The sequence below is a fragment of the Papilio machaon genome, chromosome W (assembly GCF_912999745.1).
Source record: "Papilio machaon chromosome W, ilPapMach1.1, whole genome shotgun sequence".
Lineage (NCBI taxonomy): Eukaryota > Metazoa > Arthropoda > Insecta > Lepidoptera > Papilionidae > Papilio > Papilio machaon.
Genome location: NC_060015.1, coordinates 1,459,244 through 1,476,724, shown reverse-complemented (window position 1 = coordinate 1,476,724; position 17,481 = coordinate 1,459,244). Strand labels below are relative to the sequence as shown.

Sequence of the window (17,481 nt, the reverse complement as noted above, 5' to 3'; positions counted from 1 at the left end):
TTATCAACGAAACCTTGACTTCATCGTCATCGTCAGTGTTACGTATTGGGAGTAATGAAACGATTGCTTGCTTAGCGCAGACTGTTTATTCAAGTCGCTGTCACATTAGCGGCGGGCGCAGCCGCCAGTTCGGAAACACACGCAGGGCAGGCGCATACACAACATCCCTCCCCCTTTAGATGTGACATAGCATTTAACCCTAAACTCTGATAAAGACAATACAATTATACAATTTTTATATACAGTAGCTTATTACTAACACAATTATATTCATTGACTATCCAACTCTAAACAATCGGACGGCGCAGGGCGCCTTACCCCTCGAGTTACAGTCACATTGGGATGGTTGATAGGAGGTGTGACCGGAAGCGAGCATGCTTCCTCACCTCCCCCCTCAGATAGGCCCTATCACTATCCTGTGGGACTTCTGGCATTCCTGAGGATGTTAACGATATTGGCATACTATCAACAACCTCATCAAAATCATCAACATCCCACGTGTTTAAGTTCTTATTAGTATAGTCGGCTTTATATAACCATAATTGATTTTTGTGTTTTTTTAGTGTAGCTAAAGTTTCATTATCTTGTATTACGTACAATACTTTGCCCAGTCGCCGTAACACAATACCCTTATGCCAGGTGAACTTATTTTTACCACTAAATTTTTTGTATAGCACATGTTCACCAGGGGAAAAGAAAGATTTATTTTTCCCACCATGGGCTGTGATTTGCGACTGCTGCCTAACCTCAACAAAATCGGCAAGGGCGCCGAACGAGGGCGACGGCTCTCTGGGATTAATTAAATCCAACCGCGATTTAAGTTTACGCCCGTACACCAGTTCTGCTGGGGATAGACCTGTGGTGGAGTGAATTGAATTTCGATAGTCAAACAGAAACTTGAGGAGACGTAACTTACATTCCTTCACTGTACGACTAGACATAACGCTACTTTTGATGCCTTTTTTCACAACTTTTACCATACTTTCCGCTTGACCATTGCCGGCTGGATGGTATGCCGGTGTAGTCAAGTGCTTGATTCCATTTCCTAAGCAGAACTTTGAGAACTCTTGCGAAGCAAAGGAGGGTCCGTTGTCGCTCACAATCGTGTTCGGAATCCCATAACGCGCAATGTATTCGTAAAACCGTTCGATTACTGCATTCGACGTTGTGTTTGCGTTCATGTCGTATACCTCAACCCATTTGGTATACGAGTCTACGATGACCAAATACGACCGACCGTTTAACGGCCCTAAGAAGTCGATGTGCACCCTGTGAAACGGCTGAGGAGGAAACTTCCACGGCGCCAGCTTAGCACGCGGCGGTGACGGCCTCAGCCGGGTGCACACCTCACAGGACCCGATTAAATTTTCAATAGCGTCGTCCACGCCCGGAAACCAAAATCTGGACCTCGCTTCAGCCTTAGTTTTAACTATCCCTAAATGGGACGTATGCAATTCGTTCATTACCTTTTTACGTAATGAACTTGGAATGATTACTTTATGGCCCCTCATTAAGCATCCATTTTCTACCAATAGCTGATTTCGACATAAAAAGTACGGCTTCAACTTTAAATCTGCTACTTTAGGTGGCCAGCCGTTTAGAACATAGTTCACAACGCGGGATAATATTACGTCTTTGGATGTTTCATGACGTAATTCGCTTACGGTAATAGGCAACGTTCCGTCCACCACGAAGCAAACATATGCGGCCCTATCGCACAGCGCCGCAGCGGCGTCTGCGCACGACGCGCGCCCCGCCTTCGTGGTCACCGCGCCGCGCTCCCCCGCCCCCGCCAAGCTCGCGCGGGAAAGATAGTCCGCGCTGTTATCGGAGCTGCGAACATATTCTATAACGTAATTATATGCGCTTAAAAACATCGCGTAACGTTGCAGCCTATTTGCTGACACTTCTGGAATACCCTTATGTGGACCGAAGATGGAGATCAAAGGCTTGTGATCGGTTCGTAAGACGAAAGGGTCCGATCGACCGTATAAGTACTGGTGAAACCGACGCACCCCGAATATAATCGCAGTCGCTTCCTTTTGTATTTGCGAGTATCTATGCTCGGCGGCCGTGAGTGTGCGCGACGCGTACGCAACCGGCCGCTCCGTGCCGTCTTTCCCCACTTGTGACAAAATCGCCCCGAGACCGGTGGGGGATGCGTCGACCGTTAGAATAAGTTTAGCGCTTTGATCAAAATGTGCCAAAACCGAATCCGACGCTAGACACTTTTTTATAGATGAGAAAGCGTCCGAGTGAATTTTTGTCCACTTCCAGTTACTATTCTTTTTTAACAATTCGTACAATGGACTTAACATCATTGATGCACCGGGTACAAAATTTCTATAATAGTTTGCTAGCCCTAAAAACGATTGCAACTGACTCACATTACTTGGCCTAGGTGCGTTTAGTATGGCTTTAACTTTTTCCGGCGATTTTTTAAGACCATTTTTGTTAATTACATAACCTAAATAACTGATCTCGTCTTTAAAAAATTCGCACTTTTCCTTTTGAAGTGTTAACCCCGCGTCTTCGAGCCTCTGCAATACGGAACTTAGTCGCGTCAAGTGCTCCTCCCTATTACGACCTGTAATCAAAATATCGTCGAGCAGACACAATACCCCGTCTAAGCCCGACAACACGGTCTCCATGGCGCGCTGAAAAATCGCCGGAGCTGAGGACAGACCGAATACGAGCCGTGTGTACTGATAAAGTCCACGGTGCGTGTTAATGCACGTCAGCTTCTGTGAGTCCTCGTCGAGACACAGCTGATTGTACGCGCTGGACAAGTCTAGCTTCGTAAACTGTTCGCCGCCGTGCAGCTTCGAGAACAACTCATTGACAGTCGGCAAGGGAAACTGCTCGACGACTAGCTGCTTGTTAATACTAACCGAGTAGTCGGCGCATATTCTTACGGAGCCGTTCCTTTTTAGGACTGGCACGATGGGGGACGCATATTCGGAATGGTCAACAGGTTTCAGCACACCTAGGTCGACTAGCCTATTTAACTCGTCGGTAACCTTTTCCCTGAGGGCGAAAGCAATGGGTCGCGCTTTAAAGAACTTCGGCTTCGAATTTTCTTTCAAAAATAATTTTATTTTATATTTTTTAAAACAACCCAAATTGTCGGAAAATGTTTTATAAAAACGAGTCTGAAGCTGTTCTATCGAGAGCGATGACCCACAATATTTTACTGGAGCTAGTTCTAAGTGGAACTTCGAGATAAAATCCCTGCCGAGAAGTGCCGGGCCCCCGCCACGTACCACGTATACGTCTATAGCGCGAGTGACCCCATCGAACGACATTTGTGACTCACGCATAACACCTAAACAGTGTATTCTTTGGCCCGTGTAACTCATTAACTTTTTATTCGAAGGCGACAATGACACATGAAAATGCCGTTTAAAAATAATCTCGGAAATAACCGTTACAGCGGACCCGCTGTCAATTTCAAATTTTAAAGTGACCCCATTTAAATTAACAGACTCCACCATAGGTTCACCCCTGAAAGATCGGATATTATACAACTCACCGCCGTCGTCGTTCTCGCCCTTCCCGCTCGTCACAGCTGACGTCAGATTCACCTTCTTGCACATGCGTCGGAGGTGACCCGTTTGATTACATTTTTTGCACGTATTATTAATGAAACGACACTCTGGCGACCTGTGGTTAAAATAACCACACACGGAACACTGCACTTTTCCCGACTTTCTCTCACTCACTTCTTGTTCACATTTGTTCGACTGTCCGATTTTACATAGCACTTCTGTATGCGCGGTAACGACACCGCTCGAGACTGCTCCCGTCCGCGCGCACCTGATGTTCTCGGCCTGCTCCACCGCCCTTGCCAGGGTCAGGCTACTCAGATCCTCGGCGAAGATCGCTTCTTTCTCGAGTCCCGGTAGCATCCCCACTATGAACCGGTCGCGGAGTACTTCTTCTAGGCTGCTAAAGTTGCAATTAGCCGTGAGTCCCCGTAGTCGAGCCGCCCATTGCGTAAATGACTCCGCGGGTTGCTGCACTGCTGCGTAAAATTTGTGCCGTTCGCCGAAACCGACACGTTTCGGCGTGAAATGAGCATCCAGGAGATCTAGAATATCTTCGTAGGGCACCTCATGGAGTTCCTTGGGCAGCGCTAGATCTGCTGCCAACTTGTATGTGCCCTCAGTGAGCGCACTAAGCAGTATAGCTCGTCGTTTAACTCCCGTCGCATCGGTTATATGGTTTACGTCGTTCGCGATAAACCACTGCGTTATGCGACTTTTATACGTTTTCCACGTTTGTTCACTGTGATTAAAACACGATAAAACACCAAAATGCATTACAGACATTTTGGGTTTTATTTATTCAAAAGTGGGTATTTCACGCACTCGTCGCCACTGTTACGTATTGGGAGTAATGAAACGATTGCTTGCTTAGCGCAGACTGTTTATTCAAGTCGCTGTCACATTAGCGGCGGGCGCAGCCGCCAGTTCGAAAACACACGCAGGGCAGGCGCATACACAACAGTCAGCGTCTGAAAAACCATGCAACTCAAATCTACGATGTGTATTCGAGGTACCCATCCATCTATCTACATTTATTTCAGAAAGTTTGTTTAACTGAGAATTGTATTTGCACCATTCATTGCGTAGTGAGGCTGGTAGCTCATTTATTTATTTATTTTTTATTTATTAACTCTTATTGCTAATACGAATTATACAGAAAAATTACTAAATACTAATTTACATCGCAAGGGCGGCCTTATCGCTATAAGCGATCTCTTCCAGGCAACCCTGTGGGACAGGAGAGACTAACATAAATAGCGGGGTGTATCATAAATATAAAAAAAAGGTCAAAAATAAATAAATAAGAGCAAGAACTATGTATAATTAAACTAGTTAAATACGAATATACTTAACAGATTATACAACTTACTTAATATATTGTTAGGACTGTTGAGGGTAGCCGCATAAAAAAAAGGTTTTATAAGGAAGCGTGCGCTGCTGCTCGAGGCTGTCTCTTTCCATTCGTCATTGCGGAATGTCTGACATTTTTGTTTGTTTACGTTCGGTTTGAGTTTATACTACAGCGAGGATTATTATGAAGTAGAGTTAAATTCATTATTTCGCTGTTAGTTTAATTCTTTTAAAATACTTTTGCATCAAATATCTTACATCAGAAGTGGGATAGGATCCACGTGATTCTATCCACTTTGCTCACTCTGTGTTTGTGTTTGCATTTTCGTAAAAAATAAATGCAAAGAGAAAAATGTCAGATCGTTACCGTGATAATTGTTGTAGTCGTAGCAAGTTGAGTCGATATCAAAGTCATACCAGTGTTCGCGAAACATGGATAGCGTGGACCAAGCCGTTTATTCTGCGTGGGAATATGTCGGTAGTGAGGCTCACGCGCTGTCTGTGTATTTCACAGCAGAGAGGATTGTGGACACGATTTATTCAATTTGTACTGCGGTAAGATCGAATCAATGTTTTTATATTTCAAGTTTTGGTGCCAAATAAGTCAACAATAGACTTTTCAATTAATTTAAAGATATGTTCTTTACTAAAGACTGAAATTGAATACCTCGATCAGTTTATTAGTGAGGGTCAGGTAAAGCCGAGTCGTGGCAAGATTTAACACGTTACATGCCAGCATGATATTTTCATTTTAACGTGACCTTGTAAGGCTAGTCGGTTGCGCTGAGCGTGTTAAGCCATTACCTGATTCAGACGTATGTCATTATGTCGTAATAGTCATTGATGCCCTTTATTAGTTCAGTTTGCTTTGTCCATGTATTGTCGAGATGCTCTGCGTTGCGTAGACTGCGGGATACCCAACCGCAGATGTGAGATTGTGAACGGAATATGAGACGTTCTGTATCAGTAGATGCTTCTAGGGTATGTTCACGACTGACAAACTGCCGTTTGCCATTAATATCATGTAGAGGACGGACTGCGGGACGCTTGCCCTACATGGTCTTTTGAAGTAAAGTATTGAACGGACTGCGGGACGTTCAGCATCTGGCATACTGCGGGCTGCCATTAATATCATGTAGAGGACGGACTGCGGGACGCTCCTATCGGCAACGGACTGCGGGACGCTTGCCCTACATGGTCTTGTGAATTAAGGCATTGAACGGACTGCGGGACGTTCAGTATCTGGCATACTGCGGGCTGCCACTGATGTCATGGCTCGCATGGTCATGTGTCGAATGTTTTGAAACCATAAAGAGTTATGATCAAATAACCGAGGTCACCATTATTGATATAGATGCGGATTTGGTCGGATCTTGTGTCCTACTGTGTAGCTGTGTTGTGCACCGCGCGCGCCTACAAGCAGCGCGCCACAGCCGCGCGCGCCTACAAGCAGCGCGCCACAGCCGCGCGCGCCTACAAGCAGCGCGCCACAGCCGCGCGCGCCTACAAGCAGCGCGCCACAGCCGCGCGTGCCTACAAGCAGCGCGCCACAGCCGCGCGTGCCTACAAGCAGCGCGCCACAGCCGCGCGTGCCTACAAGCAGCGCGCCACAGCCGCGCCTGTCTGCAATCAGCGCGCCACAGCCGCGCCTGTCTACAATCAGCGCGCCTGAGCGGTGCCTGTCTACAAGCAGCGCGCCTGAGCGGTGCCTGTCTACAATCAGCGCGCCTGAGTGGTGCCTGTCTACGATCAGCGCGCCTGAGCGGTGCCTGTCTACGATCAGCGCGCCTGAGCGGTGCCTGTCTACGATCAGCGCGCCTGAGCGGTGCCTGTCTACGATCAGCGCGCCTGAGCGGTGCCTGTCTACGATCAGCGCGCCAGTGCAGCGCCTGTTGCCGAGCAGCGCGCCAGTGTAGCGCCTGACGACGAGCAGCGCGCCCGCATCGCGGCTGCCAACGAGCTGGTATCGAAAGACTCTATGCCATTGTTACAGACGAATTCCAGTGTTGAAGGTGCTGGAAGAACGAGCCCGAGGACGGTCTCATGTCAGGAGAAGCCGTGTTAGGACTGTTGAGGGTAGCCGCATAAAAAAAAGGTTTTATAAGGAAGCGTGCGCTGCTGCTCGAGGCTGTCTCTTTCCATTCGTCATTGCGGAATGTCTGACATTTTTGTTTGTTTACGTTCGGTTTGAGTTTATACTACAGCGAGGATTATTATGAAGTAGAGTTAAATTCATTATTTCGCTGTTAGTTTAATTCTTTTAAAATACTTTTGCATCAAATATCTTACAATATAATAGATTTAGCGAGTGACTTTATTCAGGAGATGGCTATGTAGCTGAGATTTGAATATAGCTAGGGACTTTGACTCACGAACATCACGAGGCAGCTCATTCCACAAGTACGCACCTTTCACTGTGAACGAATTCAGATAATAACCCGACCTAGTAAATGGCACATCAAGTACATTACCATACCCAGAGCGTAGAACACGGCAAAGGTCAACACTACGATAATGAAAACACTCATCATCCCATGCAATCTTTGCTGCCCACAGTTTTTGCATGAAGATTTTTGCAACAATAATACTCGGTGCTAGCCAACCCATAGGATCGAATAGCGAAGCTATGACGGTAAGTACCTTTCTCTTAGTTATAGTTGGTTCAAGTGATATTTTCGAATTGTGGACTGTATTTGTTATTTGTAACTTGTCAGTTAGTGTATTCCAGTTAATACCTAACGTTTTTATTGTATCCTTTATGTTTGGCTCTATCTCATTTTTTGATGCTCTTTTACTATTCTCGATCTCTTCCATAAATTGTTTACTATTAGAATTCCATTTTTGTAGCTCAAAACCTCCTGATTGTAGTATTTTTGTTACTTTACTTTGAATGTCGATTGCAGTTTCTACATCGTAAATTCCTGATAAAATGTCATAGACGAAAAAATCGTTAAGAATGGCTCTCTGTGCCTCTTGACTCATCCTTATCTTCGTCTATCGCTACTTGTTTAAGTGTTTTTATTGCAAGGTATGGCGCACATGCTGTGCCAAATGTGACTGTTAGCAATCTAAAATCTTGTATTTCTTCTTCATCACTAAAACGCCATAATATTCTGTGATAATCTGTATCTTCCTTTCTCAGTCTTATTTGTCGGTACATTTTGATTATGTCAGCTGTAAAACAAATCTTATGCATTCTCCATCTCATCAAAATACTACGTAATTCTTCTTGTAGCGGTGGACCAATTAATAACTCATCATTAAGTGAAATATTGTTGCTTCCTTTACTCGAAGCATCAAACACAACTCTAACCTTTGTCGTAATTTTATCTTCTCTCAATACTGCATGGTGCGGTAGGTATATGGCTCTCTCGTTTCTCGTTCTCTCTTTTACCGGCTCCATGTGATTTAAAGTAAGATACTCTCTCATGACTTTATTATACTCGTGACTCAGTTTCTCATTTTGTGATAGTTTTTTCTCTAATCTCTTGAATCTGTCTAGTGCTCTCTCATAAGTATGGGTAGGTAGGTTAGGTTCGTCGTGCTTAAACTGAAGTGCGACGACGTATCTTCCATTAGGTTCTCGTGTGGTAGTATTCTCGTAAATTTGCTCAGCTCGTAACTCTTCTAATGTATAGGGCGTGTTATTTCTAATCTCCACATTCTCGTCTTCCCAACATTTCTCTAACATTTTCTCTAGTTTTACGTTTAAGTGCATGCTTACTATTCCTCTTGTTATATTTTCTTTTATACCTCCTCCAGATATTATCCAACCAAACTGTGTTTGTTGGGCAATTGGTGACCCTTCACTTCCTTTAATTACTCCACTCATTATTATTTCAGTAAATACATTAACTCCTAAAAGTAAATCTATGGTACCTGGCTCCATGTATGTTGGATCTGCCAAAGTTAAATGTTGGATGTGAGAGAATGATTCATTATTGACTCTTGAAGTGGGTAAAAAGTCTGTGATTTGTTTTACTACAAATGCTGTACAGTTAATTTTGAATGCATTTGTTAGTCTCGAAGTGATCTCCAACTCAGTAGCATATTTGATTTTTGATGTCATCTGATCTACACCACTCACCTCGCCTTCCACTATTCTTCTGCGTAATTGTAAACGTTTCACAGTTATTTCATTTACAAAGGACTCTTGTGAACATGGATCTATAAGAGCTCTTAAGGTTTGAGGCCCTTTACTAGTTTCGATGTTAACCAGTGCGGTTGCTAATAATGCAGTTTTTCCTTGTACTGTAAGATGTGATCGAATAACTCTCGATTCAGATGTAGTTGGAGTCTCTATGGTTGTATTTTCAGACCTGTTAGGCTCACTCTCTCTTTCTGTTCTGGTTAGATGAATTAATGTATGAGGTCTCTTTCTGCACTCATGACAGGACGCTTTGGATCTATAATTTAAGACACTGTGACTCGGTGATAGACAATTAAAACATAATCTCGCGTTCTGTATATGTTCAATTCGTTTGTTTACGTCTAATTTCGCAAATTCTGTACATGCTGATAAGCGGTGATCTTGTTTGCAAAATGGACAATGTTGAGTATTATTAGTTGTAATAAATGATTTTGTTGGGTTTCTCTCTCTTGACACATTAACTGAAGTAGTACTCATCATTTCATAGACTCTAAATCTTGTTTCTAGGAATTTCGTAAATCTCTCAAAAGTGGTAAGATATCTATAGGTAACTCTCCAACATCTTCTTCCCATTGCTTATGTGATTCATCGTCCAGCTTATTGACTATCAAATGGATTACTATGATGTCCCAGTTTTTGGTTTCCACATCATTGTTCTTTAAACTGTTAAGACATTCGACTGTCGTATCCAATAAATCTTTGATTCCTTTGGCTGTACTTTGGGATAGTTTTCTTTGGTTAAAAAGTCGATTTAGTATAGTTTGAACTATTATTCTCCGATTATTATATCTGTTATTTAAAGTCTCCCATGCAACATCCTAATTTTTTTCCGTGATTTGTATTTGTCTTAATAATTGCTCTGCCTCACCGGTTATACTTGATTTTAAATAATGTAGCTTTTGAACTTTGGATAAAGAATGATTGTTATGTATAAGTGGTGTATACAAATCTCTAAATGTACTCCAGTCATGATAAATTCCAGAAAATTGGGGTATATTAATTTTTGGTAGCTTGACTTCCTGTGTTTGGTTATGTGTTATATTTTTCTCTAATAACTCAGGTGTTTTCTCATAGTCTAAGAGCCCGTGAACCCCAGACCTTCGTTATTTTATAAAAGCTGAAAGTTTGTCAACGCATGCTCCCAATACAGGTAAGAACGATGGACTATTATGAAGTTTGGGTTACCGTGGCTTTGGCAGGTAAACGGTACTAAAGGTGTGTAAAATACCGATCTAAATTCATCAAATAATAAAGTGTGATTTTTTGGTATTACCTTCAGAATATTATTAAAAATCACGTTATTGATTGCCAGACACTTAACATCGTGGCAACCCCTTGCCAGACACCCCTAATGTTCATGAAATTATAATTCTACTTATGTTATAGTATAAAAGCTGATTTTTATATATAATACTTAGGTAATAATTAGATGATGTTTCCTCATCAGCCAGACATTTTTGATAGTTCCAACCCCTTGCCAGACAATGATGTAGGGTCGCTGTAGGAGCGAGCGCGAGACAGTATATGTATGGTGGGTGCGAGTGAGATGGCGAGATAGGTCTATCGCGATCCCTCAATAACAGATTATAAAAAAAAAACCAAACAAATAATACTCAAAAATTTAATTAAAAATATATTAATAACATTACAAGTTATTATAGAGCAAGAGCCCGTGAACCCCAGACCTTCATTATTAGTAGTAGTAAAAGTAGTATCCATTTCAATGGAATTCTCTGCATATATTCTCTCCAATGAATCAGTATATAATTCATGTAAATGAATCAATAAATGACAGCGGCCATTGTTGATAATATCTTCTTCTATGATGCTACAAATTTCATTGAAAGATTCTTGGTGGTACTCTCGATAATGATGCCAATCACTTTTAACAGATATTTTCGCCAATGAAGATATTTTATTATTAAACTGAATCCTACAGTCAGTGTGATAGTATATTTTCGGACTTGCAATACTTTCCAATCTACTTAACAACTCATTATACTCTTTTTGATTTTCAATGCTAGACATTATACGAGACTGAAATTGGTTTTTATCACCTTCATGGAGTGGAAGCACTTTCGATCTCACTTGTCTCTTTTTTTTATTGCAAAATAAACAAATTTTTTTACTTATATCAACACTGGTATCACTTTGAATCGAACTATTTACTTCTGTGGTTGCATTAGCATTTTCACTCACTTCTTCAAGTCCGCGAATGTCCACAGCTGCCTGGGAAGGTTGAAGTTCTGTTGATTGAGAAGCTGAAGGTGGGTGTGATACAGTTAACTCAGACAAATGCGATGAACCTGGTATTGAATCGTCTGTTGATATATTTACGTCTTAAGATGGCTCTTTTTCTTGCTCTGTTTCAACAGTCTTTTTAGAATTTTTAGGTTCTGGGGTAAAATATTTTTTCATCAGTCATAAGTCATAAGTCATTTTAATCAGTATAAGTAAAAAAATTTGTTTATTTTGCAATAAAAAAAAGAGACAAGTGAGATCAAAAATGCTTCCACTCCATGAAGGTGATAAAAACCAATTTCAGTCTCGTATAATGTCTAGCATTGAAAGTCAAAAAGAGTATAATGAGTTGTTAAGTAGATTGGAAAGTATTGCAAGTCCGAAAATATACTATCACACTGACTGTAGGATTCAGTTTAATAATAAAATATCTTCATTGGCGAAAATATCTGTTAAAAGTGATTGGCATCATTATCGAGAGTACCACCAAGAATCTTTCAATGAAATTTGTAGCATCATAGAAGAAGATATTATCAACAATGGCCGCTGTCATTTATTGATTCATTTACATGAATTATATACTGATTCATTGGAGAGAATATATGCAGAGAATTCCATTGAAATGGATACTACTTTTACTACTACTAATAATGAAGGTCTGGGGTTCACGGGCTCTTGCTCTATAATAACTTGTAATGTTATTAATATATTTTTAATTAAATTTTTGAGTATTATTTGTTTGGTTTTTTTTTTATAATCTGTTATTGAGGGATCGCGATAGACCTATCTCGCCATCTCACTCGCACCCACCATACATATACTGTCTCGCGCTCGCTCCTACAGCGACCCTACATCATTGTCTGGCAAGGGGTTGGAACTATCAAAAATGTCTGGCTGATGAGGAAACATCATCTAATTATTACCTAAGTATTATATATAAAAATCAGCTTTTATACTATAACATAAGTAGAATTATAATTTCATGAACATTAGGGGTGTCTGGCAAGGGGTTGCCACGATGTTAAGTGTCTGGCAATCAATAACGTGATTTTTAATAATATTCTGAAGGTAATACCAAAAAATCACACTTTATTATTTGATGAATTTAGATCGGTATTTTACACACCTTTAGTACCGTTTACCTGCCAAAGCCACGGTAACCCAAACTTCATAATAGTCCATCGTTCTTACCTGTGTTGGGAGCATGCGCTGACAAACTTTCAGCTTTTATAAAATAACGAAGGTCTGGGGTTCACGGGCTCTTGCTCTATCACTTAACTCCTCCATTTTCTCTAACATGTCTGATTTTGTGTTGATATATTCCTCTTCTCCTATGCCAAACATGTCTATAGCGAAATATTTATGCTTTAATTTTTGCTCAGAAGTAGCTATTTGCACTATAGAAAAATGTGTTGTTCTGAATTTCGTCCAATACTCATTTAACGTCTCAACTTTCACTTGAATTGTAGCAACTTTCAATCTTGACTTAGAGGATTTTCTGAAATTTACTCCGATTTTTTAAATAAGTTCTAAAGTAACTTCTTGTTCTGATATTAAGGTCTCCATTTGCAATGTTATTGATTCACTTGTAATTTACAAAATTTTCTAAGTCCAAATTTATTGAAAATTTTTCTAAGTCCAAATTTCTTTAAAATTTTTCTAAGTCCCTTGATCAGTGAACTTGAAAATTTTACAAGTCTCGTAATCAGTAAAATATTCTAAGTCGCTTATAAGCGAAATTCTCCAAATTATTCTAAGTGTTTGAATAATCGAAAGTCCCGTTATCTCAAAATCCGGCTCGAAGGACCATAAAATTGTAGGGGAAAGCACTAGACACTCACTCACTTATATAGATTTATTACTCACAACTCACTTAACAATTCACAAGAAAAAGAACAACACACAAGAACAACTCAAAAAATCTTAAATTAATACAATGTATATTCAAAATAGTTACACCAAACCATATCGCGTTTCGTTATCGAACAGCGCCATCTAGTTTTGTAATCGTTACTAACAATATCACATTAGCAGCCTTGAAAAAAGTTTCAAGGTTCTATCTGTAAAAATAACGATAATTCCATACAAAATTTCACCCCCACTTTCAACCCCTTATAACCCCTTTTTCGCGTTAAAATGTAGCCTACGACATTCCACAGGCTCAAGACTAAATATTGGTAAGGGTTACAGCACAGCATATTAAACAAAACATTCACCAAAACCGAACATATTGCCAATCAAAATTTCATCCCCTATTGTTATTTAGCACCCTTGGGGGTAAAATTTTTACAAAAATTTAATTTCATATTTATTTTTATCAAATTAGCAGCCTTGAAAATAAGTTTCAACCTTCTACCTGTAAAAATGACGATAATTCCATACAAACTTTCACCACTTTCAACCCCTTTTTCGCGTTAAAATGTAGCCTATGTCCTACCTCAGGCTCTAGACTATCTGTGTACAAAATTTCATTTAAATCGCTTCAGTAGTTTTTGCGTGAAAGCGAGACAGACAGACAGACAGAGTTACTTTCGCATTTATAATATTAAGTAAGGATTAGCTCTCAGTAGATAATCTTTTAAAAAGATTCCCATATTTTTAAGCCCCCATAATTCAAAACAAATTTGTTTAGTCTAGGGTACATTATTTTTCGGGGGGGGGGGGGGAATCTTAAAAATTTACACTGGGTTATGTGAGACTAGACTCACTAAAACCTCCTCGGTGGCCATCCTCAACTGGTAAGAGTCCCGGGATCTCCAAAGGAACGCATCGGGACCAATTCTATGAAAGACGTGCATATAGTATAATAATAATTTGGTGCCTAATCCAGTATTTTATGTACTATCAATGTACAATGAATATAAACAAATATTGTAATTTTAATTCGCGTCCCTAAACCACTAGATATTCATAAAATTGTGCCTATAAAAATATTATTAAAATGTTTATTTGGCTCAATAAAAGTTTTTGCTTGCACAAACCAAATCGTGATCCATTTCTTGTTACCACTAAGTAACAAATCAATTTTGACACGACCGCATTCTGTGTGCGCAAATTGTTTATCGTGATCCGCAACCGCCGAGGTGTTGTCGTCTAATTTACGCACTTAACGCACGCACTTAACTCCGGAACCTCGCATTATATTAGGTTCGACAAAGTTAAAGTGCTGGCCCGTGAGAGGAACTTCGTGTCTCGGAAGCTTCGGGAGGCTATTGAAATAGGTCGTCGACCTAATTTCAACAGAGACTAGGGGTGGGCTCTGCCGCGTACATGGGAACCCGTTTTAATGAACGCGGCGCGACACAACATCAACAGTGCTGAAGACGATATTGTGGATATAATCAGTACATTTTGTGCCCCCGGAAACTCTAATAACAACACCCATGACACTTTGGTATCAACCTCGTCAACGACGCCGGCGCACCCCGCGCCCTCCGCCCCCTCAAGACGCGCCCTAAGAGCGCAGGCGCGCAGTGAGCGACGGGCCGCGTCCGCGAAATAATACCAATCCCACTCATCCTGATGAAGGGCCCCCGAAGGGCTCGAAACTAGTCGGTGACGACACCGGATATATATACGTGAGTGTTTTAGCCGTTTCTATATAAGTTAGTAAAAAAATAGTATACCGGATTCGAATCGAAACCATGGACAAAGTACAATTTACACTAAAACTTGTAAGATCCAAAATATTTCGCATAAAACAGTCTCATATCACTGTTTAATATTAATGCCCTTATTTTACAATTACAGTATTATAACTTTAAACTTTCGTGGTTTTTACTAATATACACACCGGCACAATTAGCGTAACACAAAAAAAAACAGGATTTTAAAATCTTTTACTGGAGGAACTGGCCAGTTATGATTTTTTTTTAATTTATTGTCAAATTTGATAATAGAAAATTAGATGACATACACTTTTTTCATTAATTTTTTTATTTTCCCGAACAATACGTTTTGTCAACTTGTTCGAGTAATAACTACGTAATTGTAATTTTTTTGAAAAATTGGTAACATAATGGTTTTTTATAAATTTGTTATTCTATAGGCAATTTAGTTTATTAAAATCTCTTTATTATGCCTGACTTAACATCACTGGAAATCATTAGGGCTGATGAAATGAGAAGAAATGGCCATACCTACAGATCGATTGCCTCAAAGCTTCGTCGACCAGTATCAACGATTCATCGCAGCATCCAGCGATGCAGATCGTCTAATTCTCTTGTGAGGAGGAGGGGTCAAGGTAGAAAAAGATGTACATCGAGGCGAGATGACAGTTTTTTACAACTTGGAGTTCGTAGGAATACGCGATTAACGGCTGTACAAGCTCGAAATGAACTGGAAGACGTTCGAGGAGTACGAGTAAGTGAGCGTACAGTACGCAGGAGTTTTGAAGAAGTTGGTTTAGGGTCGTATATACCTGCCAAAGGCCCAAAACTTGAGAGACGTCACCGCGTAAACCGATTAAGCTATGCGCGAGAACATCGTCATTGGATTTGAACGAATGGCAGCAGGCTCTCTTTACTGATGAGTGCAGAGTTCTTTTAAAACAGATCGATGGGAGACAGCGAATATGGAGACGCAAAGGAGAACGCCACATATAGTCTAATTTTGAACACACAGTGGCTTATACTGGCGGCTCGATTATGGTTTGGGGAAGGATATGTTTGGGAGCTCGCACGGAGTTAGTGATAGTCACAGGAGGGACCATGACAGCAGATCGATACATCAGAGACATATTAGAAGAACGTATTGTACCATTTGCCCCATTTATTGGTGACGACTTTATTCTAATGCAAGATAATGCTCGTGCTCATAGTGCACAATCGGTACAGGCATATCTTAGCCACGTAGTTATACCGGTGATGCAGTGGCCAGCAAATTCCCCCGATATGAATCCGATAGACCATGTCTGGGACTTGCTAAAAAGAAGGGTTAAATCCAGAATGCCACCCCCCAACAATCTGAATGAACTTGGAAACGCATTACTTGAGGAGTGGGAGCGGTTGCCTCAAGAAATCATCGATAACATAATCTATAGCATGCCCAGACGAATGGAAACCGTAATCAGAGCAAGAGGGGGAAACACTCGTTATTAATTTTGCTTTAATTTTATTGTTAAATCATTTAATGCTTACTTTTTTATTTTTTTGTAATGGTTCATAATCATCTAAAAAATTCACTTATTTCAAATTTCTTTATTTTTCAATAAAAAAATGACGAAGACTTTCCAAAGTCGTTGTTAAAAGATGTTAATCAATTTGTTATTTTGTATCTAATTACATTTTCGTCAAATATATACGTTATTATATCATAGTGTCACTTTTTTTTCTGTTCCGCTAATTGTGCCGGTGTGTATATAATGTTCGTAATATCGGGAGCTCAAACAGCCTAATCGTGGTAAGAATCCCGTTTCTTACGAACATTATAATTACAGTATTAATTCACTTTATCTCTCAATTTTACGCTAAATAACAAAAAAATCTATAATGTATGGATTTAAACTCTATTTTAGTGATACTTGTATTGACACGTGTATTATTACAAGTGTCACGGCACTCTACTTCTACTATGCTTCGTGTACCAATAGAAAACGTATTTATTAGGTCACTAGCCATCGGCCGCGACTTCGTCCGCGAGGAATTAAAAAAAAAATTATAAGTAGCCTATGTGTTCTTCCAGACTATGTTCTACATTTGTATCAAATTTCATCAAGATCCGTTCAGCCGTTCGACAGATACGTTCCAATAAACAAACTTCCATCCATCTAAACATTCGAATTTATAATATTAGTAAAATAGTAAAAACTCTGGTATCTTTAAGTGATTCCATAATCAAAAGCTGGATAAATAATTAGAGAAAGAAATTTAGCAAACATGAAATACTAGCTAATGCCAGTGCTAAGACATCTAGTGGTTTATCTCTTAATGATATTCTATATGAGGGTCCTAACATTTACAATGATATATATATTTTTTTTTTTTTTTTTTTTTTTTATAGGAGAAGGGGGCAAACGAGCAACGGACCGAGAATTATTTGATCCGACGCCCATGGACATCCGCAACGCCAGAAGAATCGCAGATGCGTTGCCGGCCTTTAAGGAAGGTATACGCTCTTTTCTTGAAGGTCCCTAAGTCGTAACTGTTTGGAAATACCGCCGAGGACAGAGTATTCCACAACGCGGCTGTGCGA

At 40.4% G+C, this 17,481-nt stretch overlaps 2 protein-coding genes across 2 annotated transcripts; both read right to left on the bottom strand.

The window, feature by feature from the left end:
- Positions 1 to 332: 332 nt before the first annotated feature.
- On the bottom strand, positions 333 to 4,475 carry LOC123723350 (uncharacterized protein K02A2.6-like). Its single transcript, XM_045685929.1, has one exon. The coding sequence runs from the start codon at positions 4,329 to 4,331 to the stop codon at positions 333 to 335; it is 3,999 nt and encodes a 1,332-aa protein (XP_045541885.1). The 5' UTR covers positions 4,332 to 4,475.
- Positions 4,476 to 7,848: 3,373 nt separating this feature from the next.
- LOC123723349 lies at positions 7,849 to 12,633 on the bottom strand. The gene is made up of 3 exons (XM_045685928.1): positions 12,546 to 12,633; positions 11,178 to 11,369; positions 7,849 to 9,149 (listed from the first exon to the last, which is right to left on the bottom strand). Exons 1-3 carry the CDS (start codon positions 12,631 to 12,633, stop codon positions 7,849 to 7,851), a joined length of 1,581 nt encoding a protein of 526 aa, XP_045541884.1.
- Between the last annotated feature and the right edge of the window lie 4,848 nt (positions 12,634 to 17,481).

Bases quoted from the DNA above. Each gene is read 5' to 3' on its own strand.
- LOC123723350 (XM_045685929.1), bottom strand. From the start codon at position 4,331: ATGTCTGTAATGCATTTTGGTGTTTTATCGTGTTTTAATCACAGTGAA.
- LOC123723349 (XM_045685928.1), bottom strand. From the start codon at position 12,633: ATGTTTGGCATAGGAGAAGAGGAATATATCAACACAAAATCAGACATG. The intron at 11,370-12,545 runs GTGAACCCCAGA...ATATATCAACAG, and splicing joins AAGTGATAGAGCAAGAGCCC to ACGATTCAATACCAGGTTCA. The intron at 9,150-11,177 runs GTAAAAAAATTT...CACATCTTACAG, and splicing joins TGATACCAGTGTTGATATAA to TACAAGGAAAAACTGCATTA.